General features: G+C 36.2%; 1 protein-coding gene across 3 annotated transcripts; it reads right to left on the reverse strand.

Moving 5' to 3' along the window:
• Window positions 1-418: 418 nt before the first annotated feature.
• Window positions 419-18,835, reverse strand: LOC104901639 (choline/ethanolaminephosphotransferase 1). Of its 3 annotated transcripts, none has more exons than XM_048634896.2 (19): window positions 18,602-18,833; window positions 16,601-16,800; window positions 15,011-15,020; window positions 14,832-14,882; window positions 14,122-14,199; window positions 11,054-11,129; window positions 10,878-10,900; window positions 10,701-10,801; window positions 8,629-8,723; window positions 8,006-8,074; window positions 5,936-6,005; window positions 5,581-5,644; window positions 5,449-5,489; window positions 5,280-5,364; window positions 5,081-5,143; window positions 2,582-2,640; window positions 2,428-2,480; window positions 2,049-2,121; window positions 419-881 (listed from the first exon to the last, which is right to left on the reverse strand). In XM_048634896.2, exons 2-19 carry the CDS (start codon window positions 16,735-16,737, stop codon window positions 860-862), a joined length of 1,170 nt encoding a protein of 389 aa, XP_048490853.1. In that variant the 5' UTR covers window positions 16,738-16,800; window positions 18,602-18,833; the 3' UTR covers window positions 419-859. The 3 variants fall into 3 exon arrangements, with proteins under 3 accessions (XP_048490853.1, XP_010687532.1, XP_057247208.1); XM_010689230.4 differs by having other exon boundaries at window positions 18,450-18,833; XM_057391225.1 differs by lacking the exon at window positions 5,081-5,143 and having other exon boundaries at window positions 18,450-18,835.
• Window positions 18,836-26,738: the final 7,903 nt, after the last annotated feature.

Here is a 26,738-nt window from a genome sequence, read left to right on the forward strand (position 1 = left end):
AAAGCTACCAAGACTGGTTCTGGGCAATCAACTATTGCTTGGAACTTGTGGTGGGATCATGATCTTACTGTGGAGAATGCACCGGTCTTTGCCATGGATGCTACTCATGCAGGGCTAGAAGCAATTGCTCAAGGTCTAAATGTAGCGATGTCAAAATCGAAGACTCTTGTTATTTGGACAGACTCCAAGTGAGCGATCAAGGCCTTGATTAATCCAAGTTTAGCAGACATAGCTCATCAACATGCTGCCAGAGATATCATTTCAAAAGCCTTGCAACTAGAGTACCTTGCTAGTTGCTGTAGTTAAGGTTCATAGGTCTCTAGTTGATGGTGCCCATCGCCTGGCTGTGAGGGCTAGGGGTACTTGGACTTTTTTACTTCAATTGTTTGTTGTCGAAAAAAAGTGTCCAAAAAACATGTTTCAGCAGCCATTTTTTCTTCCACATCAGAGAGAATAATTAGTTAATTACATTTGCATTTTGCAAGCAAAATTCCTACAGTAAAATTTGAAAGCCAAAGACTCACCCTTGGGATTCAGTAGAAAAGCCAAACCAAACCAAGATGCAGAGGTTTCCTAAAAACTTAAACAAAGTACAAATAATACAAGATTAATTTCCAAAATTTCCAGCACTGGGATACTTCATGCCTCCAATCTCTTGCAATTTCTTTTTTAGGGTGCGACTAATTCTCTGGTGATGAGGATTTATGTAGCTTGGCCCTTTGTAAGAGTACTCAATCCTAATCATTATATAAATGATAGCCACATCTTCAACAATTTGCAATGTAAGTTGACCTCACAAAGATACAGTCCATAAAAGGTTGATCCAAAGCTTTCATTCCCAAGGATTAACCTAAATTCCTCATGCTTCTTTTCTAGTAATCCTGTAATTCATAAAGAAGAAAAAATAAGGACTTATTATAAGATTAAACAAAGTTGATCTATATTTCAGTCACTAATTAAACTGGACCATCATTCAAACATCAAATTTAGTTGTGGAATATGGTCAATGTGCCATAATTTTACCTCTTTAAGTACCAATCTGTTATAGGTATGAACACTAGAGCACTTCAAATTCACCAAATGGAAACCTTACATAATGTAGCAGACTCTAACACTACGGCATACACCTCTGTCTGAAATAAGTCCCAAGTTTGAGTAGCATAGTTCCCTTCCCACGTCTGAGTAGCATACTCTCCAGGCCTATTACAGTACCACCCCCCCCCCCCCCAAAAAAAAGACCTGGAAACTAATAAGCCTTCCTCTCACCATGACCACCCAAAATCCCCTCTGAACAGACTCCGCTTCCATTGCTGATGCTACAACTGGTCGTGCCACCCACACTCTCATTACAAGTACCATCCAACAGTTCAGTTGTCCCTCCCTCCCCAAATGTTCACTGTAAAGCGATGCACCATTGGCAGTCTAGCACCAATTATTCTATCTATCCATTTATATAATATTACCTTCCCCAATACAAGTACTATTTGCTGAGCAAAGCCACTTATGCCTTCATATGAAACTCGTTACCGGAAAAAAATTTGTCAGTGGAGCATGCACTAGTATATAAGATATTTGAGCATTCATAAGCATAAAAAATAATAGGGGGTAAGTCGGTAAAATGTCATTAGAGTATCTAGACGGGATCTAGTGGTGTCTGTTTTTCCCGCATCTAGCTGCCTTGAATTGAAAGAGGCAGTGATAGAGAACACTATACCTCAAAATATAAACCATAGCAACCCAATTGCTTCATACTGCCATAATGGCATGTTGCCATTGGGGAATATATAACAACTAGAGAGGGTATGGACTCACATTCTTTTGATTAGAGGTTGTTTATCTTAAACCAACATGAGGGAACGGAATCCTAGTGCTACTCTATAAGACAAATCATGTATGCAGTGCAAAGTATAGACAAGTTGCTGCATGATTATATGAATTTTTTTAGTAGGGAGACACATTCGCATCCATACCACAAAACACGGCAAACCATCAATTAGATACAAATAAATGTAAGAAGCAGCTGTACAAAGACAAATAGATATAGTCACCTGAAGCAGTAAATTCCCAATGCAGTTGTGATTTCATGAGTGACTGATGTTGCAAAGTGCACGTACAGACAAGCTGCGCCAAGCCATAACCTTTATCAGAAAAAGCAAAGTAATACTGGAACAGGAATTTACCCATTATTGTATGTTCACCTTTACTCCAAACAAACTTTTCACTCAATACAGGAAAACCAAGGGAAAATTTTGTGTATTACATAGCCTACTCTAATCTGTGTTAGCACAAAAAGAATTTGTTTTACATGTTTACAAAGGTTTCCGTTATAATAGTAATGTTGAACTATAAAAATAATGAATTCAAAGTGAATAGCAATAACAAAAAGGAGAAAACAACTAGTTATGAAAGAGGTTACATGTCTCATACCAGTAAATGCACAATAACCAAGCAGCACCAAGAGCTCATCGATTAAAGGAACACTGAGAACATGTCAAAAAGATGGAAAATCAATAAGATGCAGTCACGTCATTAGACAAAACTCAAAAGGAAGAATGGCAAAGCCCACAGGTAAACTTCCTACCCATCATTCAGCCTGGCAGTCAAAGCATTCGCAATGGCCAGAGGCAGATACAAAAGAGACTGAGCAAAAGATCATAGTCAAAAAGTTAGTAACCTACAAATGCAGAAAAGAAATGCAAAACATAGAACAGAAAAGACAAAAAGAAGCTCGATGAACAATATTATATTGCATCACTAGTTGCCAATGATGAAAGAATCACAACCCCTCAACTTCACAGGACTATTTAAAAAACAGATACACCAAATCTGGTTACTTGGTGTTTCCAAAGACTCCCTCGTGGTTGACCACCAATTACTAAGGTCGGGAGGAGTGATAAAACGCTAATCGATAGTGGACAGCCTGCCCACTCGTAGGGACAATATTGTAATTTCAGCATATCAACATAAAGAAACAGGAGTTGAATTATAAATAACAACTGTCTTAAACACAAACAGAGGTTCTTACAAATAACTGGTTGCACTTCTGGGGAAAAGGCTGAGCGAAACACACTAATTGATGCAACTTCTGCTTTTTGGCAGAGATCACAGTTTTACTTTTTGGCAAAAAGTTGCCTTTATTTATAAAAAAAATGTTGAATATTGGGCAGTGTGGCTCAATTAACGATTTATCATCGCTCCTAAGGTGAGACTCTCTTATTCAAGTATTGCAATAAAAATATAAGTTTGATTGGTTGAGACCTTATTGTCCACATCTCTTAGTTGTGCTTAGAAGTCATGGGATAGTCAATCTATGGCCTTGGGGCTTAAATGACTTTAGCTTCCCTCCCCCATACTTAATACAATAATAGCCCTTGATAACGAGTTAGGAGGTCCCAAACTTATCTCCCCAAAAGGAAAGAGGAATTAATCAGTGAAAGTGCCTACATCTTACATGCAAATATTTTCCATTACTTATAGGCAACTCTTAAACATGCTTGGACAATGCCTTTTTAGAGGGTAGGGCTGCTAATCAAGTGTGTCTACTCCCAAGAAACCCAAAACCATGGTGGAAACTCAACTCGAGTTAATCAGTGAAAGTGCCTACATCTTACATGCAAATATTTTCCATTACTTATAGGCGCAACTCTTAAACATGCTTGGACAATGCCTTTTTAGAGGGTAGGGCTGCTAATCAAGTGTGTCTACTCCCAAGAAACTCAAAACCATGGCAAAAACTCGACTCGAGTTGGTTCGACTCACGATCAGAGTTGACTCAAGATCTTAACGTGTAAAATTAAGCCTGTGGGCTACTCGATAGGATAGCATTTGATAGGATAATTGCGACAAACACTTTAATCTCATATTTCATCATTCCATGAACTCTCTTTGCTTTCTCTCTCCTCAAGATAGCTTCAACGACTGGTGTTTAATTAAAAATGTCCACTCACACGCAACTCAAACTCGACTTGATCAACAATCGCTCAAAGCTCAACACAATGTGCCCTACTTGAGCTATCCCAAGCCAAATAAGCATAACCTAATTCGCAGTCAACTCGCTCGATTATCGCCCTTATTCGGGGTCAGGGGTGTTAGAGAATTCGGTCTCTGCAGTCTGCACTAAGTCATGAATAGAACCTGACGTATGAGTAACTCCCTCTTAAGTCTTAATAACACTCAAATGCGCTTTCTTCAAGATGTTCCAGACATGGATAAAACAATATTATCCAATCCCGTGAGTTAGCTTGGTCAAATTTCTGGAGACAAAATGCATGGAAGTCAAAATGTATTTTCCCCTATCAAAGTCTCAAACCTACAAGCATTAAACTCAAAAGATAACTAAGAGTTTGAATTGAGCCACACACAATTCTGCCACCTGGATCTGCTAAACTCCTAATGCCCAAGTCTTGGAACTTCCACATCAATGTTTCTTTTATCCTTCCTGTTGGATCTTAAAGTAATTTGCCTTAACTAGCTCATGCAAGCTTTGAAATTATACCATCAAACCTCTCAAAGGTTCCTCTCTAACAGAACCATATTCTTTTACACCGAACAAGTATGTTAGAGGCTCTCTTACACAAATCATACACTCCCTCCGTTCTTTACTACTTCGACCATATTCATTTTTGGCCTGTTTAGAAATACTTCTACAGACTACAGTTTCCCTTTTTGGTAAGTTTTGGCCCTACTAATGCACTTTCTCTCTTACTTCAATCAAACTCTTCTACCACAATTTTGTCAATACTTCTACCGTTTCTCTCTTCATTATAACATCACAAGGGTTTATATGTTGTTTTTTCATTACCAGCTCTTAAACTCCGAACCATTTAGATATTTTAGATGTATTCAAGAACGGAGGGAGTATCAGCTACATGATCAAATGTCATTCCCTAAGTGTATATGCAAAAGGTAAATTCCAAGAAGGTAAAGCATCAACTTTTGGCAAGTAAATTGCAAAAAGACAAGCCAGAAATAGATGAAAGAGATGCACATGTTTTCATCAAAGGTAACAATTAGCGAACACATGTTTTCAAGGAACTTGGAGAATAATAGGACAAAAGATAATCATCAATCAGAACCATACCATACACATGCTAGTTTTGAGACCCTTTGGCTCATCACACATGTGAGACAAAATCATCCTTCCCTGCAAGAACATTCTTTAACATCAGCTTGAACAAACAAGTACTGTGATGAAAGAGATACAACAATCCCTGGTACAAACAACATGCACAATAATCTTACAAAAAGAAGATTTTAAGAAAAAAATAATGTTATCATACCACAAGGAAACCAAATGCAAGTCCAGTGCCCAATACAATGAGATGGGGATAGTTGCCAAGTAGATCAGATGGAGACAAATAGTCCCTGCAGGACCAGTAGTGTTATTATAAATATACAAGGGATAAAAAGAGCACAAAGCAAGTATAAGTATAGGGAAGTGGACTGTACCACACAAGGACTCCAACCATGAGCACCACAAACGGGTAGAGCTGACATTAATCGCTAAGAGTGAGTTCCCGGATAATTACAGAAAAGAAATATAACGAAAACAATAATAGAAAAGATAGAAAGGATGTTTACCATAGCTAAAGCAAGCAGCATACTTCCTTTTCTCAATTTAACTACCCTATAGACATTCTGTATGCTGCACAGGAAGCATGTCCAAAATGAGATCATTCCAGGCAACAAGAAGTCAAATGTCATGCTGCACATCCAATGAAATGACACTATACCAACACTTTAAAGAACATAAACTATGCAGATATCAAGGGACAAATCAGGATTGACCATGCCCGCTCATTATATTATTCCCTTTTTTATGCTACTCCTAAACCAGATACTCTAGTTTAATCCTGATTCAACGTGCAAATTAATTCACTGAATAATGCAGATGAAGTAACAAATAAGATTTGTATATGTAGCAAAGAATACCAACTTGAATATAACAGTAGGAATCACAGCAAAAGCTATCATTAGGTACAGTGCAGCTTGGTACGTTGGAATCCCTGAATCAAGGAGCAAAAAGAAGGGAGTCAGCATTCAGGGATAAGTGGATAACCAAAATAAGAGGATAGACATAAAATTTGAAAAAGCTTCATGAAAGATAATGATTAAAAAAATGAATGGTTTGAGAAAACCTTGAAAAGAAAAAATACAAAAGGCTTTAGGGAGAAAATTTTGCAAAACACCAAAAGTAAAGTATAAGTAATAAAAATTGGGTCAAGTAGTGCCATCCACATATATTCTCTCTCTCTCTTCCGGTGCTCTATCTAGCGTCATATCATGCTGAATAATAAGTAGACTAATGTCACTCTCAACTATCCTCATCCAAGTTTTCTAGGTTTTCCCCTACCCCTTACAATCTCATCACTTTGTAACTCTTCAAGAATCATAACTGGTACATCATTTGGTCTCCGTCTTACATGTCCAAACTAGGGTTGATAATGAGCATGACAAGCTCGCAAACAGTTCGGATTCGGCTCGGTCAAAGCTCAGTCAAAGCTTGGCTCGTTGTGACTCGGCTCGAGTTCAGGCTCGGCTCGAGACTTAAACGAGCCGAGCTAAGCAAAGCTCGGCTAGAAAAGCTCGTGAACAGCTCAATTATTATTTTATATTTTAAAAAAAATTTATATTAAAAAAAAAATTATACTTCCTCCGTTTTTTTTAGATGTTACACTTTTCAAATCACGGACTCCTAGGTAATTTTTGGAGAGGAGAGAGATAGAGAGAATGAAAAACAAAAGGGCCCATGTGAACATGTGATAGGAGAGAGATAGAGAGAAGTTATTACCCAAAATAAAAGTGTAACATCTAATTTAAAATTTCCTAAAATAGAAAGTGTAACATCTAAAAAAAACGGAGGAAGTATTAAAAATTATTTTATATTAAAAAATTATTTTATGTTAAGAAATTATTTTTATATATTAAAAATTATATTAGGTATTTCTTTTAAGATATTAACTAAGGTATATATTAGAAGAAAGATAAATTTTCCAAACGAGCTCGAGCCCATAATCGAACCCGAGTTCGAGCCGAGCCTGAAAACGAGCTCGAGCCAAGCCGAGCTCGAGCAGCAAAAGCTAATCACGAGCTCGAGCCGAGCTCGGCTCCCTCAAACTCATCGAGCTCACGAGCCCAGCCGAGCCGATGAAAAGTTAAACGAGCTCGAGCCAGTGCTATTCGGGCTCGGCTCGTTCGATAAGCACCCCTATTCCAAACCACCTTCGACAATTCTCCTTCATCTTGTTCCCAAATATCACCCAACTTTCCTCCTCACTATATCATTTCTCAATCGTTCCTCTCGTGTATGTCCACACATCCAACGTACTATTATAATTTGTAAGTTAAAATTAATTGATCTCTTATGAATATAAACTATATAAGTTTTTCAGTACACCATATATGGATGCGTCTTGATTATATTTAACACAATCTATCCATGTTGCACAAATCTGGGCCATTCAAAGGAAAGCAGCCAAACAGATGACTTTCTCAGTTCAGCTTCACAAGTACAAGCAAATGACTGCTCTGAAATATACTCCACCCATCCCATATTAATCAATACACTTTGACCGTTACATAGTTTTAGGAGTTTTATTGGACTTACTTATTTTATTGTTGGTAGTTGATAGTAGGAAACTTTTAAATTATAATCAGTGGATTTTGAGGCCTCAAAGTTTTGAAGGATGAGTGAGTGTGTTTACTTATTATTGTTTGGGGACCCTGATGAAGAGAGGGAAATAATATAAAATAAGTGGGACCTTGCCATTTTAGGAAGTGTGTCAACAAATGTGAGACGGACAGATATAGAAAGTGTATCGTAATATGGGACGGGGGGAGTATATGCGAAACTACTCGGACCAAACTCAGGAATTTAAATAGCAACAAGATCTGCTCAAAAAAAACACCTAATTAACATAAGATGCTGAGAAAAATATCCGCATCGTCATTAAGATCAAAAACAAGATTTTGCAAGATGCATGCACTTAGCGCTTTGTTACATTACCACTAACATATGGCACCCAGCTCAAGACGGGTATTGATGTTCCAAACTGATGAGCCCACCATTCAGCACCTAATACACAGAAAATTTTATAGATTATTAACAGAAACAAATCAATTTTCAAATGCATCCATCACCTAAAACCAGATGTAAACAATTCAATCAATGGCACTCTGACAAAGAGCACCCTACCACCCAAAATTAATATGTTATACATCTATGCATAAATAGGCATTGACTTCTCTTTGGTTTCTACATGCTCTTAGAAAAATACTGATGCAACAACTCCAGACTAGCAAACTGAGATATATACCATTATAAACCGCAATATCATAGAGAAAAGACATAGAAATAGATGGTCACACTGATCATAATGGAAGTCCAAACCTACATAAGTCAGATTGATTCTATATGAGTCAGATTGCTGCTAATCACCTAAGTCACTGGTCATATTTCATACTTGTTGAAGACCAGTTGATCACAAAACATATTTCCTTGCATGCAATTCTCCACATGGTTATTATTTTAATAGGATAACACAATTACATGAGATGCCAACCAACTAAACACTACAAGCATATCCGATGAATAAGAAATGTAAAACTAGTAGTGTTTAAGTGGCTTACCGACAAAACTTGTGAAGAAGTGACACAAATAGATCAGCATGAGGCCTTCTGTAGGTCCATTGACTACAGGAAGGATTAGAGTATTGGTGAAGTAGCTAAACATCACAAGCAAAGAAAGGGGACAGTCAGGTTCCAATTCGAATAATTAAGAAGATTTGCAGTAAGGAATCACCCTTCTAACAATAGAAGCAAATCCCAGCAAGTGACAAACAAACTAGAGAATAGTCAGAATACGACAAGAACATCACCCAGTATAAAACCCATTAAAATGAGTTCAAAGAGGTCCAAAAATAGACAAAATTACCCTATATAGTGATTAAAAATTAAGTGGTTGTTCAAAAGTGTAAAAAATTCTTAGGTTTTTCTACGTTATCCCCTTGTTTTTCTTTGATTTCTATGTTGTACCCCAACAATTTTGAAATTACACATGATACCCTTAAACTCACAACATTTTATGCACTTTGTCCTTCCTATTAACTCAAAGGCAAATATTTTGTCTATAATTTGTAATCTGATGATTTAATCTTGCTTATAATGTGTGTCCTTTATCAATAAAACTATGAAAAAGTTAGCGTAGTACCTAAAGATCACAAAAAGTTAACAAAATTTATGACACATAGTCGGCAATAGGGCACTATACATTAAAAAAGCTAGGTTTAAGGGTACAATGTAAAACTTTTAAAAGACTGGGATACAACATAGAAAATGAAGAAACACAAGGGTATAATGTAGAAAATCCCAAAATTCTTTTCCAAAGAACTATTACAACAATGTCAGAGCTTTAATTTCACTAGAAAGGGTCCACTGCAAGAGTAAAGAATGTGTCTCAGATCGTCGTCTACATGGATCCTCTCCCATTCTTTTCTACCAAGTGCTACATGCTCCTCCAAACCTAATTTCTTCATATCGTATCTAACACTCTCCTTGCAAATCATCTTTGGTCTCCCTCAACTTCATCTAAATCTCCCTTGTGGCCACATCCCAACATTACACTACCCTATGCATCCTCTATACAATATCTCACATGCCCAAACCACTATACACGGTTCTCTTTTATCTTACTCTCAATGTCTACAACTCCAACCCTTTAAGAGTTTCTTAATTCCAAACTATGTCTCTTAATGTGTTCCCAGACTTACCGCAGATCCATCTCGAAGACTCGAACATGCGTATCTCTACTACCCCCCCTCCCCCCATCTTCATCCTAATACGACCTTTCCTAAAATCCCACACTCAGACCCATACAAAAATGCTGGTCTAAGTTGTCTTATAATATTTCCCTTTCCAACTTAGAGGTTCACAACTATCGCACAAAATCCCAGTCATCCCTAAATCCTATGAGTCAAATCTAGGTCAATATCTTGAATCCAATGTAAGATTGACCAAGGTAGTAGGTACTTTAAACACTTACCTAAGGTAATGCATTTCCATCTAATCTACTACATCCTCAAGTGTCTCCCTCGGTAACAAAATTACACTCCATACACTACGTTTTGCTCCGATATAGCCTAAAATCTCTAGATTTAATGTTTGCCTCCATCTTTCCAATTTAGCATTAACTCCATCTTTCCAATTTAGCATTAACTCCATCCCTAGTCTTGTTCACCAATACAAAATCATCCGCAAGGGCGAAATTCTACCATAAAAGTACAAAAACCAATCGTCTAGAGACACTATAGTAGGATAATGTATATACTATTGAAAACTCTGGAGTGTTTCCCCAAATAATAACAACGTAAAATGAGTTTAAATCTTGGGATTAGGGCTGTATGAGGGCAGAATCGCAAAAAAAAAATGACATTCAGTTAGCATCAATATGTAAACAGAACCAATATAAAGCATTAAAAAAAAGCAAGCACATATAAGGAAACCACATATTCTTATGCTTCATTATTTAGGTTTCGGAGTGAGACACTACCTATTGGAACAAACGGAAAAGCTCAACTAAAACAACATTTGTCATTAATTAAATGAATGTAGATCAACATGATGCCACAGAGGCTATCCCAATTCCCAACTGTGAACTGTCCGAGTCCCTTTGAAAAAGATGTAGCAAAATCTAGACCACATACTTTTCCCATGTTGCGCCATAAAATGGAATAGCTGCAATCACCCAAAACCAGAAAGTTGCCCTTCCACACATAGCAGTACTCCCAAAAGCAAGGGCTTCAAGCTGAGACAGAAATATAGATTTTAAGTCCATCTACTTGAGAGCACACATAAATATTGGAAGAAAGCATGCTACTCACTGCACAGCCGAGGGCATCACATCCTGCAATGCAAAATCAAACACATCAAAAGGATACATCAAATAGTTTCAAACATTAGTAGAAAATAACATATTGGTGACATGACACAAGTAGGCGAAAAATAGGAGGATAGGATTAAGGCAGACATTGGAATGGGAATTGGGAAAGAAACTTACCATGATCAAACAGCTCACCCAATGGACTTGAGGAATTGGTACGTCTTGCTTGCTTCCCATCCACAGCATCGAAGGTCTGGAGTGTAATCAGAAGAGAGTAGGAGAAAAAGTAACCATTTTAAAAACAATGCAATAAACATCAATATTAAGTGGTCACCTAATTCTTCAAGTAACTACAAACGAAGCATCTAACTAAAGTATGCTTTCTTTAATACTGACTGGGAAAAGTTCCCCATGCATGTGAGACCTCAGCATGGACCAGTCATCACACAGATTTTTGCTTGTGCAAACATGTGACAGATTACAGATCTCAGCATGGAACATCGCACAATATTTCCATATTGCAGAATAGTAACTCGAAGGATATGTCAAGAACTTCACAGTGCAAGCATCTCCTACAAGCGTGCTCTCCCCATACTTGCCTATAAAACAACGAAAAAAAGCTAAGTAGCACCATTGACAGCAAACCACCTTTCACCCACGACAATCACCTTCGCCACAGGAAACCACATTTACCATCGCCAACGCCTCATCAAAAATATTGGCAATGATAAAAACCAAGCTCAGTAGGTCCTTCTTTGAATTCATTGTTCGTTTTACAGTTAATCCTTCCAGAGAAATTTGAACTAAGGAGATTAGAAGTTCCATCATCACAAAGGAAGGAACATGGTATTAAATTTTGACCACATTGTAGGGGTTTGTTTTTTCATACCACTAACGAGATACAAGGCTGGAAGCATGGAATGGCAGAAAACAATCAACATTACCCAAGAAAGTGGTTCTCCAACTGTTACCACCATCAGGACAGCATCCGAGATTCAAAACAATGGTAGGGAAGTTTTCCTGCTTAAATGGAGATGGAAATACGTTCTGCTCGTACTTAAGTGGAGATGAAATTCCATTCCAGCCAGTTTGGAATTTAAAAAAAGTAGTAAACAAATTATGAATATATATGATAAATTAAAATATATAGATAATAGATACGCAAATTTATTTAACTGTAATATTTTCAAATCTGAAAATGAAATGTGTGCAAGAACTAGTATATGCGCATATGATCAGAAAAATATACCTTCACATAAAAGAAGTTTATTTGTATATTCCAAACATTAATTATTTGTTACAGAAAAACACTATAATATATATATATAGAGCAAAAAAAACATTATCTAGTTATGTTTACGAATAATATATATACATATATAAATATTATAGTATTTTATTTATATATGATATCTTGACAATTAATAAGCATAGGAAAATTGATCAAATTAATATCCATACGTAAATTAGTAAGAGAAATAAGTTTAAGGAATGAGAGAGAAGAGAACTAGAGGATGGAGAAGAGGGGTTATTAAGGGTAGTGTATGATGATGAGTTTACGATATAACTAAAAAAAGATAAGCACCGTAAAAAAAAGTATCTTTTATAAGAAACAAAATATACATTAGGAATGAGAAGAGAGGTTATACTAGGAGGACAGCTTGTCCTCATACAAATGTTGAAAAAGTTATTAGAAAATCTTATCTATTGCTCTGTAAAATTTAGATTGAATTTCACAGAAGTCCTCACGTCCCTAGCCCATCAGAAAGCTCTCTAAGTTATTATATCTCAACGTACATGACATGCTTGAGGAGGATACTGAAAAACACATGTGAATTTCATTCTACCCAACTCTACCAAAAACTTAAGCAGTATAAGCACAACATAACTCCTCCTAGGTCACCTCAAATCCCCAAACTCCTGAAGCAAAGCAAAGAACTTCCAGCAAAGATGAAAATTCTATATTTAACTATCTATATGAAACATAAAACATGAACGAAAAAGAAAAGTGTGGGGGAGAGAAATATTGATATTGACATTAATCAGGTTCAAATCATTAATAATAATATCTATTGCCTATTTCTAACAGCTCATTATCCTTAACATATCTTTAACCTTTTATAATGAGCATAACGCATAAATGAAAAATAAAAATGAAGCATAGGTGGACAGTGGAGAGCAAATCTGAATTGCCTTTCATTGACATTAACCAAATCATCAATTATTGTATCTATTGCACAGTTCCAACAGGTCATTGTCCTCTGCTTCTATGGTTCTACCTTGACTGTTTGGATCAGTCAGATAAAGATTTGATGTTTATGCTATATTACAGCTTTAGCTAAGGGCTTCTACTATCCCATATCAAACAACGCATTTACACAACTGACCAAATGGGGATTACATACCATGAAAGAACTAATAAGAAGTAAAGTTCCTCATTCTACACAATTTCACCAAATAAGTTGCCTATTCATAATCAATCTCAACGTTCATTATGATCGATTAGATATAAAGTTAACGGTACAGTTTTCCTAGCCTCATAGGCATTAGTAATCAGTAGCGGAGCCTAGATTTTTTTATTAGGGGAACCAAACTTAGTATATGTACCAAAGTCTCAAGAAATTATTATAAGCTCTTGAATTCCTTAGAATATTTGAAGAATACAAGATAATCTCCAAAAAAAGCAAAAATAAATAAAATTGAGGGTGTCAAAAATATTAAGAACCAAAAATTATGAAAAGAAAACGAGTTAATGCCCATAGTAGTGTTGTAATCTAGAACTAATTTTCCTCGTACGTACTCAGATGGTAGTAATCAAAACCATAAAAGACCAAAAAACATGTCTGTTGGAGGCTTTCAACTTGAGAGCTGGAAACTTGTATTTCAACAATCAACTTAAACCAACTGAGCTACAGTACACCTAGTGCTGAAGTATACAACATCTAATAGATATGCAAGATCAAGGGGAGGCCATGACTCACCCCTCCCCCCCCTTGGTTATTCCCCTGTTAGTAATCGATATTTGTTTTCCCACAAAGCCATTGCAAGCTTCCTAATTGCGGATGCAAACTTCTCCTTTTTACCACCTTAGCCACAACAAACATGCGAGGGCATGAAAAATTTTCGATGGGGAGGGGTCAAGAGAAGGGTTATGTCCAAGGACAAAAAAAGAAGTATAAAACCAAATCAACAAAAAGTTCACCGATAAGAAACAGGTCATCCGTCACTCATAAGTGAAAACGAACCTGGTATAAGAAGAGCAATAATCCATGCATGAAATTAACCCATCTAGGTGGTGGTGAATCCAAACGAGGTGAATATAGCTGAAAGTGAAGCCAATTTTAGATAAATTTTCATCAGCTAGCGAAAAAACAGATTCATATCCTTCACCAACCATAGACAATAGTCACACACGCATTACAGAACAATGATAATTTCACACTATCAACCAACATAATATCTTTATTATTATTAATAGAGACCTTAAATCTCATAAACATGACAATTTCTAGCACTATGATTGCTTCCTCACATAATAAGGCTCTAAGGCCACTACTTGACCCAATTCAATTTAGAACCAAACAAATTTGCTACACAAAGAAAATAAAATATTATAAACAATCCCTGAAACAGCACCACAAAAAAACGTCAATATAGAAGTCCTCTTCAACTTAACAGATTTCCTTTTGAAGGGGTAATTTAACAGATTTCTACGAGCATAAAATAGGAAAGGCTTCAAAATGGATCCCACGTGATATAAAGTATATATGAAATAAAGTAATAATTATAAGGAACCAGGACATTTTATGAGTCTAGTAGTGTGAGGCATAGATACTTGATTCAAAGGCTACATATAAAACAAGCGGGAAAGAAAAAATATGACATAAAATATGTTCCAAAACCATAAACCAAACAAATACAATACTTAAAAGAAAATAAAAATTTATTCACTTACATATCCAAGCAATGCAGAAGTCGTTAAGAACATTAATCCAGTCAACGTTATCTGCATCAAAAGAGAAACTTAATCCCTGAGACAATCATGAACAATCAAGTTGAAATAGCAACATTTTTTTAAAGTGAAGTAAAAGTAAAAGAAGATAGAAACTTGAAGGGTGAACAAGATATAATTACCATATTTGGACTGAGAAACCATCCAGAAATAGCAAACATACCCAAAGAAAAAGAGGAAGAATTAGCAACTTCACACTAAATCAAAATGAACACTAAGTACTGATTATGCAAAAGCAAGGACAAGCAAACACTTAAACATATAACAACACGAAATACATTTCCTCTCCAAAAAATGTACCAGAACGCTAATAAATAAGGGTGGGGATACCAATTACTTGGAGAAAACAATGAAAAGCAGCATAACTTAATGCATATAACAAACTTAAGCTTGCACTAAAACCAATACACGTATAACTATATACCTGGATCTACAGATGCGCTCCATACATTTGAGACAACAATGGAAAAAAAGCTTAAAACACAAAAATATGCGATACAAAGTTGAACATAATCCAAAGGTGACACCCAACATATGACCCAATCAAAACAACCATGCGCACATTTTATTCCCCGCATAGCTCAATTTCATAAATTATCGTTCATTACTTCATTAGCCTTTGAGGCTGTCCTCATAACAGACCAATAACATATAGAACATTATAAGTCTAAACTGATGAAATACTATTACCTTTAGATAACAAAACTAGTAGCGGGATACATATTAACTTATATACTTCCACCTCCTAAAAAAAAAATTTGGTATTCCAAAACCATGCATTTCAAAGAATTCAAAGAGATGAAAAGTTCTTGAGGTGGTCAAAATCATATATGATGATAATATGATATGAAGACTCTAATGGTGTACAATGTTTCAAATCTTCATTGATTGAGATCCTCAAAATTTCTTATTAACGTGGCTCAGTGGTGGACCCACACGTGAAGCAGAAATAAACTATATAATAGGAGCAAACAGCATAAAAAGGTTTCTTTTTTTTACGAGAACATTATATTTGTCATTCATAGAAAGCTATGAGGCATCTACATTGATAGAGATTCATACTATTTAGTAAATCTAAGATACAACCACAAATATTACATCCAAAGAACTCAAGTAGAATCATAACTTCAATCCTCCCATGAGAATACTTTGATGACTTTGCATCTTTGACAACGGAGGCCTTCACAATACGTGCTATAATTCTTTGAATATAAGGATTCATAGTGTAAATGAGATCACAATTCTTGCATATGACATCTTCCCAAACTTGAAGTACTACTAATGAGCAATAAAACTTCCCCACAACTCCCATAAAAGAAGAGGAGAGAACCCTTAGAAGAGGGGATGCAAAAACTACTATAAGACGGAGAGAGAGACTCTCATAAGGAGAGGAACACTTGTTAAACACAAGGAAAGAGAAGATGGCTAGGGTTCCGGTTTCGGGAGGCCATATAGCAAACTCTCAAGATATAAAAAGGTTTCTTGGCATGGTGGTGAATGCTTAACAATTGTTATTGTAGGTCATGCGTTCAATACTTGGCATTTTTGTGAACCATTTGAAATGAAACGTATATCTGCCAATTTACTCATTTGATCTACCCAAAAAGAAACCCCTTCAATAACCAAATTATTTGAAAACAAATTAACTATTCTACATATACCATAATCGTAATTTATGAGCAAAAAAGCATTAAAAAAAATTGTACACTTACGGCATCCAGAGAGGGAAAAATTGCACGAATCGAGTCCAGAACGGTTGTAAGATGTATTTGGCCACATATGAGTGATCCACACCACTGTACTTGTGTCTATGTAGCGCCGCAACACCATGAGCCCCAATATACCCCATAATTCTCTCTCTCCGTATTTTTAGTACTCCAAAATTTCAGATTCTTTTACACGATAAAAGAACCTATGCAACACATCAAAATTAGATATTATCAACTGACTGCACACACTTCAAATTGCTCCCAAACCAAAAAAAAAAAAAAAATAAAAGGCGATGAACATAAAGGACAGATTCACATAATTATAAGGTAATTTCATCACGCAAATAATATAGAGGTTGCAAAGTAATCCTACTAGCAATATGACCTTTTTATTCACTTACCATTTGAAGATTAAAGTTATCTTGAAATTTTAGAAGATCATTTACTAAAAAAAATGAAAAAAAATTCAACAAGCAAAACTGAGAAACAATCTTAAGATTTGAATCAAAGAAACAGCAAGACGAAAAAACATAAAATAATGCTGCTGCAAGTGTCTTGAATTGATAAAGATACTATCTTCATTTTTTGTAGTTGTACCACATTTCTATTTGGGATGTTTTAAGTTAGTCCTACCATTTCCTTATTGAAAAAAAGGCTTCCTCCTCACATGTGATTTTTAAACATTGTTCATTACACCTTTATACAACTACCCTTATGGCAAGTTCAGTTCAACGTTCTTAAGTTCTAAGATACATAATCAATCACCGACTCAAATTCTTTTTGTTTGTTTCAATCCCTCCTCAATCCATTAACATTACTTGGCGGTAATGAACTCCCCCATTTCGTTACCTTGCCCTCCCTCTTTCAAGTAAAAATATCCATTACTTGGTGCTAACGGTTATCTTTCTACCATAGAACGAAACACTCAATAAAAGTAACAACTTTTGTCACCATTCTCGTCCTATATTTAATTCCAGTCTCTTTCCATTCTATGGCTTGTACCAAACATGCACTAAATACGCGTGTCATGTCGTTTAAGTACAACTAGTAAATAACAAAGGAAACAATATAAGTATAAACATCCCAAGGTGATATAATTGTTTCGGAACTCAGACAGTATTATTATCTTAAACAACAGGCCCATCCCTGAGCCAGGAGGGGCGGCCACCCTGGGCCCGAGGATGACAGGTCATTCATTCCTGATTTCCAGCCACAACACTTGAAAAATTGATCTGATGAAATTAAACAAGAACAAGTGAACACAAATATGCGCATCTACAAATTGTAACTATCATTTAGTTCCATGAAACAAACAAACATGAATTAAGAAGTTATACCAGAAATTCATTGGAATCATAAGTTTATAACATGTAAGTTATCCATCCCTAAAAACAAAGATCTTCCTTGTTACTGTTCCTACAGATACCAATGAGGATCCACTTGTGTTGGTTGTGGGGTGGGTAAAGTAGGAAAGAGAAAGGGATTAAGATAAATAAACAAATAAAAGGGGTTAAAGTAGGAGAGAAAAATGGAGTAAAATTGAATTAATAATATAATGGTGGACCATATGATAGGGACATGAGAGGGTAAAAAGGAGAAAACAAATTTCAAATAAGGAATAAAGTAAAAGGGAAGATCTTTTGAAAACACACTTAAATTGAAAGAGGGAAGATTTTTGGAAACGGAGGGAGTATGAGATAAAGAAAAAACAAGTTGAATTCATGAAACAAACAATAACAACCGCATAAAACCAATCGCATGAATAATCACATGAAGTAGATCTTAAATATCGCAATTCACACCAAAATCCGCAACAAAACAAGTAGATTCATCTAAGGAACAAAACAACAACCTGCAATTCGAGCTTCTGCAATTCGAGCTTTGGAATTAGCGTATGAATGACGAATTTGCGTATGACTTATGAGAGGTTCGAGTGGTAGTTTAAGATTTGAAGAATCAAAAGTTGATCGATGAAAGATCTGTAAAAAAATGGAGGAAATTTACCTGAAAAATTGGTTCGAAGTTTTTGGAATTGAAATATTAAGCAAGTGAGAGTCAGAGATTAAAGAGAGAGAAAGTGAGTGAGAGGGGAAAAAGCGTTTGTCGCCATCGCTGGATTCTGTATGGCAAATACGTGACGCGAAGAGAGAGAAAAAAAAAGGGTGATAGATGAAATGGGAAACTCTTAATTTCAAACTGTTCTAAATGGAGAATGTTTCTCTTCAAACTTTACCACAAGAGGGGAGCCGTTTTTTTTTAATTATAGACTACAGAGTATAGAGGTATTTCATTATCAATGGTCAATAGTCATACAAGATCTACTAAAATCAAATTAATAACTACTCCCTCCGTCTTTTTTTATTTGTTACATTTTACCATTTAGGGGTGTTTCAATTTATTTGCTACATTTGCAAATATTTCCATATATAGTACATAGGTCTCACACTTTATTTACAAATTTGTCATCACTTCCTTCTTGATTTTGTAAATGTTTCTATATATAATACATAGGTCCCACAATTTACCTATTTGCTTTTTTGTTAATTCCATTTATGTCAATGGTCCCCACTCCCTCCTTGGTCTTTGTGAAAAAGTGCTTGTAGCAAATAAAAAAAGACGGAGGGAGTAACATATTTTAGACCTAATTTAGTGTATGGATGAGTGTATAGTAGCCTAATTTTTATTTTATGATTGCAATTTGTGAAGGACTTACTAAATTAGGGCTAAAATATACTACTATTTTTCATTTAATAGAGGACGGGAATGGCATGACACGTGTATTTAGTGCATGTTTGGTACAAGCCATGGAATGAAAAGAGACTGGAATTAAATAGAGGATGGGAATGGTGACAAAAGTTGTTACTTTTATTGAGTGTTTTGGGTCTATGGTAGAAAGGTAATTGTTAGCACCAAGTAATGGATATTTTTACTTGAGAGGGAGGGGAAGGTAATGAAATGGGGGAGTTCATTACCGTCAAGTAATGTTAATGGATTGAGGAGGTGTTGAAACAAACTAAAAGAATTGGAGTCTTTTTTTTTATCCGTATGAGCCACGAAGGCAATACAAAGTACAAAGAAGGGGAGGGGGATTCGAACATGTGACCTATCGTTTAGAGCACCTCAATCTTAACGACTAGGCCAAGACATCCTTGGTAGAATTGGAGTCGGTGATTGATTATGTATCTTAGAACTTAAGAATCTTGAACTGAACGTCTCATAAGGGTAGTTGTATAAGGTGTGATAAAACAATTTTTAAAAATCACATGTGAGAAGGAAGCCTTTTTTTCAATGGAAAAATTGATAAGAATAATCCAACCTTTGCCCGGTCTTCCACCACTGGTACCACCTTCAATTAATCCAGCAATAACCCCACCTTTTACCCCCATATTCTCTCATTGGTACAGGTGACCTGTGACTTGTTTGACCGGCATAAATTAATGTTGACTTTTAAAAAAAAAAAAATCAAGTTAAAAAAAAGCCCTCCCCCCTCCTTAAACTAACCCCTGCTGCCACCCCCACACCCTTCCCCTGCTGTCACCTACATCATGTTCTATCAGCACCACCACCCTCTTCTTGTCCTCCAAAAACCGGTTTAGTACCCAAATTGAATTCATTCCACCCAAAAATCCATTCCGGACCACCCAGATCTGTTCGTTTTCAAATTTCAATTAATTTTCGAAATGTTGGTGGGTTGTTACGATGAGAATGATGGTTATGAGTTTTCGAATGGTGGGTTTCGAAAGGAGATATTGATGGGGGTTGTTGGTTGTCGAATGGTGGATTTTCAAAGGAGATAATGATAGTGGGTGTTGGTTGTTGCAATAGAGATGGTGGTTGTGGGTTGTTTCAATGGAGAATGGTGGTGGTTACGAAGGTGGAAGTGGTGGTGATTTTGGTGGTGTTGTGTGCTGGGGTTTGCATACGTTAGTTGCGGTGGTTTTTTGCGGTGCTTGTGGGTTCGGGTTGGGCGATGGTGGTGACGGCGGTTGGTGGTGGCAGTAATTAGTGGTGTTGCTTTAATTAGGAACCATGAAGGGGGTAATGGTGGGGGTGACAACAGGGGGTGGGCGTGGGGATGGGGTGGGGGAGGGGCGGTTTCAGGGGAGAAGGTGATGTTTCCGGGGGTGGGGGAGGGGTGTCAGAGGTGTGGCAGCGGTGGGGAAGGGGAGGTGGCAGCAATGGGGGAAGGGGAGGTGGCAGCAGTGGGGGAAGGGGAGGGGGATTTTATTTTTAAAGTAATTTTTTAATATATAAATTTGAATTAAGATTTTAATTAAAAATTTAAGGTTAAAGTATATTTAATTAGTTGTTAATAACGTAATTAGGGAAGATTACCTATAATTGTAGGTCACCAACAGATGATGGCCCAATGAGAGAATATGGGGGTAAAAGGTGGGATTATTGCTGGATTAATTGAAGGTGGTACCAGTGATGGAAGACCGAGCAAAGATGGGATTATTCTTATCAATTTTTCCTATCTATAAGGAAATGGTATGACTAATTTAAAACATCCCAAATAGATTTGTGGTACAACTACAAAAAATGAAGATAGTATCTTTATCAATTCAAGACACTTGTAGCAGCATTATTTTACGTTTTTTTGTCTTGCTGTTTCTTTCTTTTTATCGTTAATTCAGATCTAAAGATTGTTTCTCAGTTTCGTTGGTTGAACTTTTTTGGTTTTTTTAGTGAATGATCTTCTAAATTTTCAAGAGAACTTTAATCTTCAAATGATAAGTGAATAAAAGGTCATCTTGCTAGTAGGATTACTTTGCAACCTCTATATTATTTGCGTGACCAAATTACCTTATAATATGTGACTTTGTCCTTTATGTTCATCGCCTACGATTTTTTTATTATTAAATGTAATTAATTTTTTGAACTACCATATTTAAATGACTTTGGAGATCAAAAATAATTTAATTTTTTATTTGATTATTATTAAATGTAAGTAATTTTATAAATTACAATATTTAAATGATTTTGTAGGTAGAAAAATAATTGAATTTTAGTAATTTTGTTGAGTTTAGTTGTTCAAATAAGTTGGTTTAAAAAATTGCGTCAAGTTAGGTATATCTTATTTTCAAATCAATTAGAATTTGAGTTGAACCAGTTTGGGCCTAATTGGATTTTGGGTTAATATTTGATTGAGTTCGACCAGATTTGGGTTTGAATGTAGGTTTATGTGGTCGGGTCAGAATATAATCAAGCCGGGTGCTGTTAGGTCTGAGTAATTTCAGGTCAAGTTTCAATTAGGTTTGGAGATTGACCTTCACATGTCGAATCAGGTTCAAGTCAGTCAGTATCAGGTTGACCCAACAGTCAGATCTGTACACAAAAGGAACAAGGGGCTAAAATAGAGTAGCCTAATAAAAAAAGTAGGCTACTATACACGCACAAAAGGAACAAGGGGGGCATCAAAGAAACAACATCATCAACGTCCTCCATTTATAACTGAAATTTAACAAATTTAAGGGTATATTAAAATAGAAAAGCATATATATTAACATGTATTTAGCATAAAAAAACAAAAAAAACATATTAAACAACTTCAATTTTGAATATTTGGCACATGATAGAATCGAAAATTTTTAGACTCGATATTAAAAAAAAACATATTAAACAACTTCACATGAATCGAAACTCGAAATTAAAAAAAATGACCAAAGTTCATCATCACATTCGAAAATCAAACAAAAAAATTAGACATCTTACATAAAACAAAAGAAAATATTAAACAACTTCACATGAATCGAAACCCCGAAAAAAAAAAAAAAAACCAAAGTTCATCATCACATTCGAAACTCAAACAAAAAAAAAGACATCTTACATAAAATAAAAAAAACGATATTAAACAACTTCACATGAATTGAAACTCGAAATAAAAAAAAAAAACCAAAGTTTATCATCACATTCGAAACTCAAACAGAAATATCACACATCTTACATAAAACCAAAAAAATAAGATATTAAACAACTTCACATGAATCGAAACTCGAAATTAAAAAAACAACCAAAGTTCATCATCACATTCGAAACTCAAACAAAAAAAATCAGCCATCTTACATGAAACAAAAAAAGATCAAGAAAAGGAAATTAAAAAAAAAATCAAGCATATTACATAAAATAAAAAAATCAAAGAAAAGGAAATTAAAAAATCATACATCTTACATAAAATAAAAAAGATAAAAAAAAAAGGAAATTAAACAAACCTTAGAAAAACAGTCGATCAAGGAGAGAGAGAAACACCGGCAAGATGTTTGTGTTTTCCGGCAAGAACCTTTATGCTCTCCGGTGAGATCCTACGCTTTTCGGCGAGATCTTTACGTTTTCCGACGAGATCTATACGTTTGCTGTGTGTGTCTGTGTGTGTGTGTGAGAGAGAGTGAGAGAGGGAGAGAGAGAGAGAGGGATGAGAGTATGAGAGATTCAAGTGTGTGTTTGAGTGTTAGGTTTATGGTTTTATTTTAGGGTTTGTTTTTATAGGGGTTTTTTGGGGTTATTTCAGCCATTAGATTAGATCTAACGGTTAGGATAGAAGGAGATGAGAGTTTCTGAAAAGAATGGGAGATTATATTAGTTTTGGGCCATTGGATCTTTGCTCTTTTACAAATCAAAGGCTAAAATTGAGGATCCACGTGTTTGTTTTTGGCCAATGAGATTTGAGAAATGATAATTGTTGTAGCCTAAAAATCAATGGCTATAAAAAAGGACACGTGACTCCATCTTTGCCCCCACACGTGTCCCTTCACTGCTGCAAAAAGTATAGGGTCCAAAAAGGTGTATGGCCTAAAGTACACTTTTCTAAATAAAGGAGTTGTACTAGCCCACCTTTTTGGCCCAAATTATACTTAGGCCCAGCATTTGTAAAAGTCATTAGTGTAAAGTGGATGATGTGTACTCTCCAAATTGTACTTAGGCCCAAAACGTACATTTCTCCTGATTTTAAGTATTATTTATAGTGTCTGAAATAATTGTTGTACCCTGAGGTCACCCTAATTTGGGAGCACCTGATTGGCTAAGCAATGAAATTATGACACATGGCAAGCATTCATTGGAGAGTATACATCATCCAACTTTATGCAAATGCCCCTTTTGGGATGCTGGACCTAAGTACAAATCAGGCTAGAAAGATGGGTTAGTACAATTCCTAATCTGAGAATTGTACTTTTAGCCATCTGCCTTTTGGACCTTGTACTTTATGCAGAAGGGAAGGGACACGTGTACGGGGTAGATGAACCAACGTGTTCTTTTTTGAGCCGTTGATCTTTAGGCTACAACAACATCTATTCAGGCAACCAGATGAGTTCGCATGTAGAGGCCATTGGGACATGCAACTTAACTTTAAGTAGTGATTCTATTTTGTATTTAGAGAGAACATTTTATGTTCCAAATTTCTCTAGAAATTTGATTTCAGTTTCAAGACTTGTACCTTCGAGAATTTCCTTTAATTTTTCAGACTCTGGTTTCAATTCAAATAATGATTTTGAAATTATTGGTTATGGTATTTTGTGTGATGGTTTATATCGTCTTGAATCGCAAAATAATATCGCTAATTTCCTTGCATGTTAATACTGGTTTAAAGCGTTATATTGTGAATGAAGAGTCCTCTACGTTATGGCACCGGAGATTGGGACATATCTCCATTGAAAGAGTCAAGAGATTGGTAAAGGAAGGAGTACTTGATGCTTTAGACTTTGTTGATTTTGAGACTTGTGTTGGTTGCATTAAGGGAAAGCAAACTAACAAATCTAAAAAAGGTGCTAAGAGGAGCTCCGACCTACTAGAGATCATACATACGAATATTTGTTGTCCAGACATGAACGCTAAAGATCCGAAATACTTCATCACCTTTATTGATGATTATTCACGATATATGTATCTCTACTTACTTCGTTCCAAATACGAAGTTTTAGATGCCTTTAAATTGTTCAAGGCTAAAGTAGAGAAACAATGTGGTAAGGACATTAAGATCGTGAGATCAGATAGAGGTGGAGAGTACTATGGTAAATACACCGAGAATGGACAAGCATTAGGACCATTTGCAAAATTTCTTCAAGAAAATGGGATTGTTGCCTAATACTCTACGCCTGGTTCTCCAGACCAAAATGGTGTAGCTAAAAGAAGAAATAGGACCCTAATGGACATGGTGAGAAGTATGCAGAGTAATACTAAACTTCCATCATATTTGTGGATTGAAACTCTTAAGACGACAGCGTATATATTAAACCAGACCCCTTCCAAGGTTGTCCCAAAGACACCTTTTGAGTTATTCAAAGGATGGAAATCGAGTTTGCGCCATATGCGCATTTGCGGATGCCCTTCAGAATTGAGAGTTTACAACCCACATGAAATAAGCTTGAACCAAGAACTACTAGTGGGTATTTCATTGGATATCCTGAGAAATCTAAGGGTTATAGATTCTATTGTCCGTCTCACAGCACCAGAATTATGGAATTAGGAAATGCTAAATTTCTTGAAAATGACTTGGTTAGTGGGAGTGATCAAATTCGGGACATTGTTTCTGAACAGGATCACGATAAAGTTTCACCCGTGACTCGAGTGATATTTCAAGAGATAGGCTGGTTGTTGTTCATGCTCCTCAATATAAACTAGGTGTTAGGCAACCAGTAACAGAATTTTCACAAAATGTTGATGATAACCAAATAGATCATAATGAAAATGAGGAACATTTGGATGATCAACAGATTAATCAAGTTCCTTTAAGAAGATCTGTTAGAATGAGGAAATCAACCATTTTTCATGATTATGAGGTGTATTTGCAAGAATCGAATTGTAATGATGAAGTTGAGAATGATCCAATTACGTTTTCACAAGCCACGCATTCAAGAGATTTTGAATTGTGTATGAATGCCATAAAAGATGTGATAGACTCTATGGCATCAAATAGAGTTTGGGCTCTCGTCGAGTTGCCTGTTGGTGTTGAAGCCATTGGATGTAGATGGGTCTTCAAGACAAAGAATGACTCAGTAGGCAACATCGAGAGACATAAGGCTAGACTCATTGCTAAAGGGTTCACTCAAAGGGAAGGAATCGACTACACGGAGACCTTTTCTCGTGTATCAAAGAAAGATTCCCTTCGAGTTATTATGACATTAGTCACTAGTAGAAAAACGACGATTTGCGTCGCCCCAAGTGCGTCGAATATAAAGAAAAACGACGCAAAAGGGTAATTTGCGTCGCACGCAAAGAAGAGTGCGACGCAAATCATGGGTAAATGAGCACCAGTACGAGTTATATGGGTCGCACGTACCATAGCTGCGTTGCAAAAGCCCAATGTGCATCGGACCAGCTGGAACATACAACGCAAATCGTCTCCTCCTTGAAAAAAGAAAATTCCACTATCTGCGTCGCATGTTACTTTGGTGCGTTGCAAAAGCTCAATTTGCGTCGGACCTCATGGCCCATCCGACGCAGATCCGCGGCCCACCAAATATTTAACCTAAAACTCTGGCCTTTAACCGCCGCGCCCCTTAACATTAGCCCCTGAACCTAAAAACTCTCAAATTCTCTTACTCTCACCGCGCCCCTTCTCACATTCTCTCACTCTCAAATTCTCCTCTCTCACTTTCACTCTATGAATCAGAATTTTCCAGCGAACGCAGTTAATAACTAATGCTTCCCAAAATTTACTCTCACTCTCACATCATCTTTCGTTTTCTCTCTCTGCGAACGAACGAATTTTCTGGTGACTTCAGCAGACGACTTCAGCGCCGGAAAGTATATTTATCGGGATTCCGTGGTTTACATTGGTGTTTGTCGTCGGTGTGCGGTGGTGTTTCCTTGATTCGTTCCTTCATCTCACTTCTACATTTGGTGAGTGTTTTTTTTTTGCTTTCATTTAAGTTTGATGTGGGTTTTCTTTGATTTTTCTGATCTTCATTTGGGTTTTTGCAGTTTTTGTATCAGTTTTCCTCATCTGGGTAAATTCGTCGGTGACGATTGAAGGGGTTGCACTTTTTGTATCAATTTGCCATCAGTTTTCCTTATCTCGTCGATTGAAGAACATATCGAAGCTACTATTTCTCGTCGGTGAAGATTGAAGGAGAGTGTTTCTTGGGATTATTTTAGGGTTTACTACAGATTTGAGGTTATGTTATAAGTTTTTCCCCAAATTGTA

The sequence above is a fragment of the Beta vulgaris genome, chromosome 8, assembly GCF_026745355.1.
Source record: "Beta vulgaris subsp. vulgaris cultivar EL10 chromosome 8, EL10.2, whole genome shotgun sequence".
Lineage (NCBI taxonomy): Eukaryota > Viridiplantae > Streptophyta > Magnoliopsida > Caryophyllales > Amaranthaceae > Beta > Beta vulgaris.

Excerpts from the sequence above, each read along its gene's own strand:
- LOC104901639 (XM_048634896.2), bottom strand. The coding sequence starts at position 16,737 with ATGGGGTATATTGGGGCTCATGGTGTTGCGGCGCTACATAGACACAAG. Across the intron at positions 14,200-14,831 it reads CTTCTGCATTGCTTGGATAT|CTATATTCACCTCGTTTGGA; the intron begins GTAAGTGAATAA and ends CTTCACTTTCAG. Across the intron at positions 2,641-5,080 it reads TCAAAACTAGCATGTGTATG|TCTCTTTTGTATCTGCCTCT; the intron begins GTATGGTTCTGA and ends TCTTTTGCTCAG.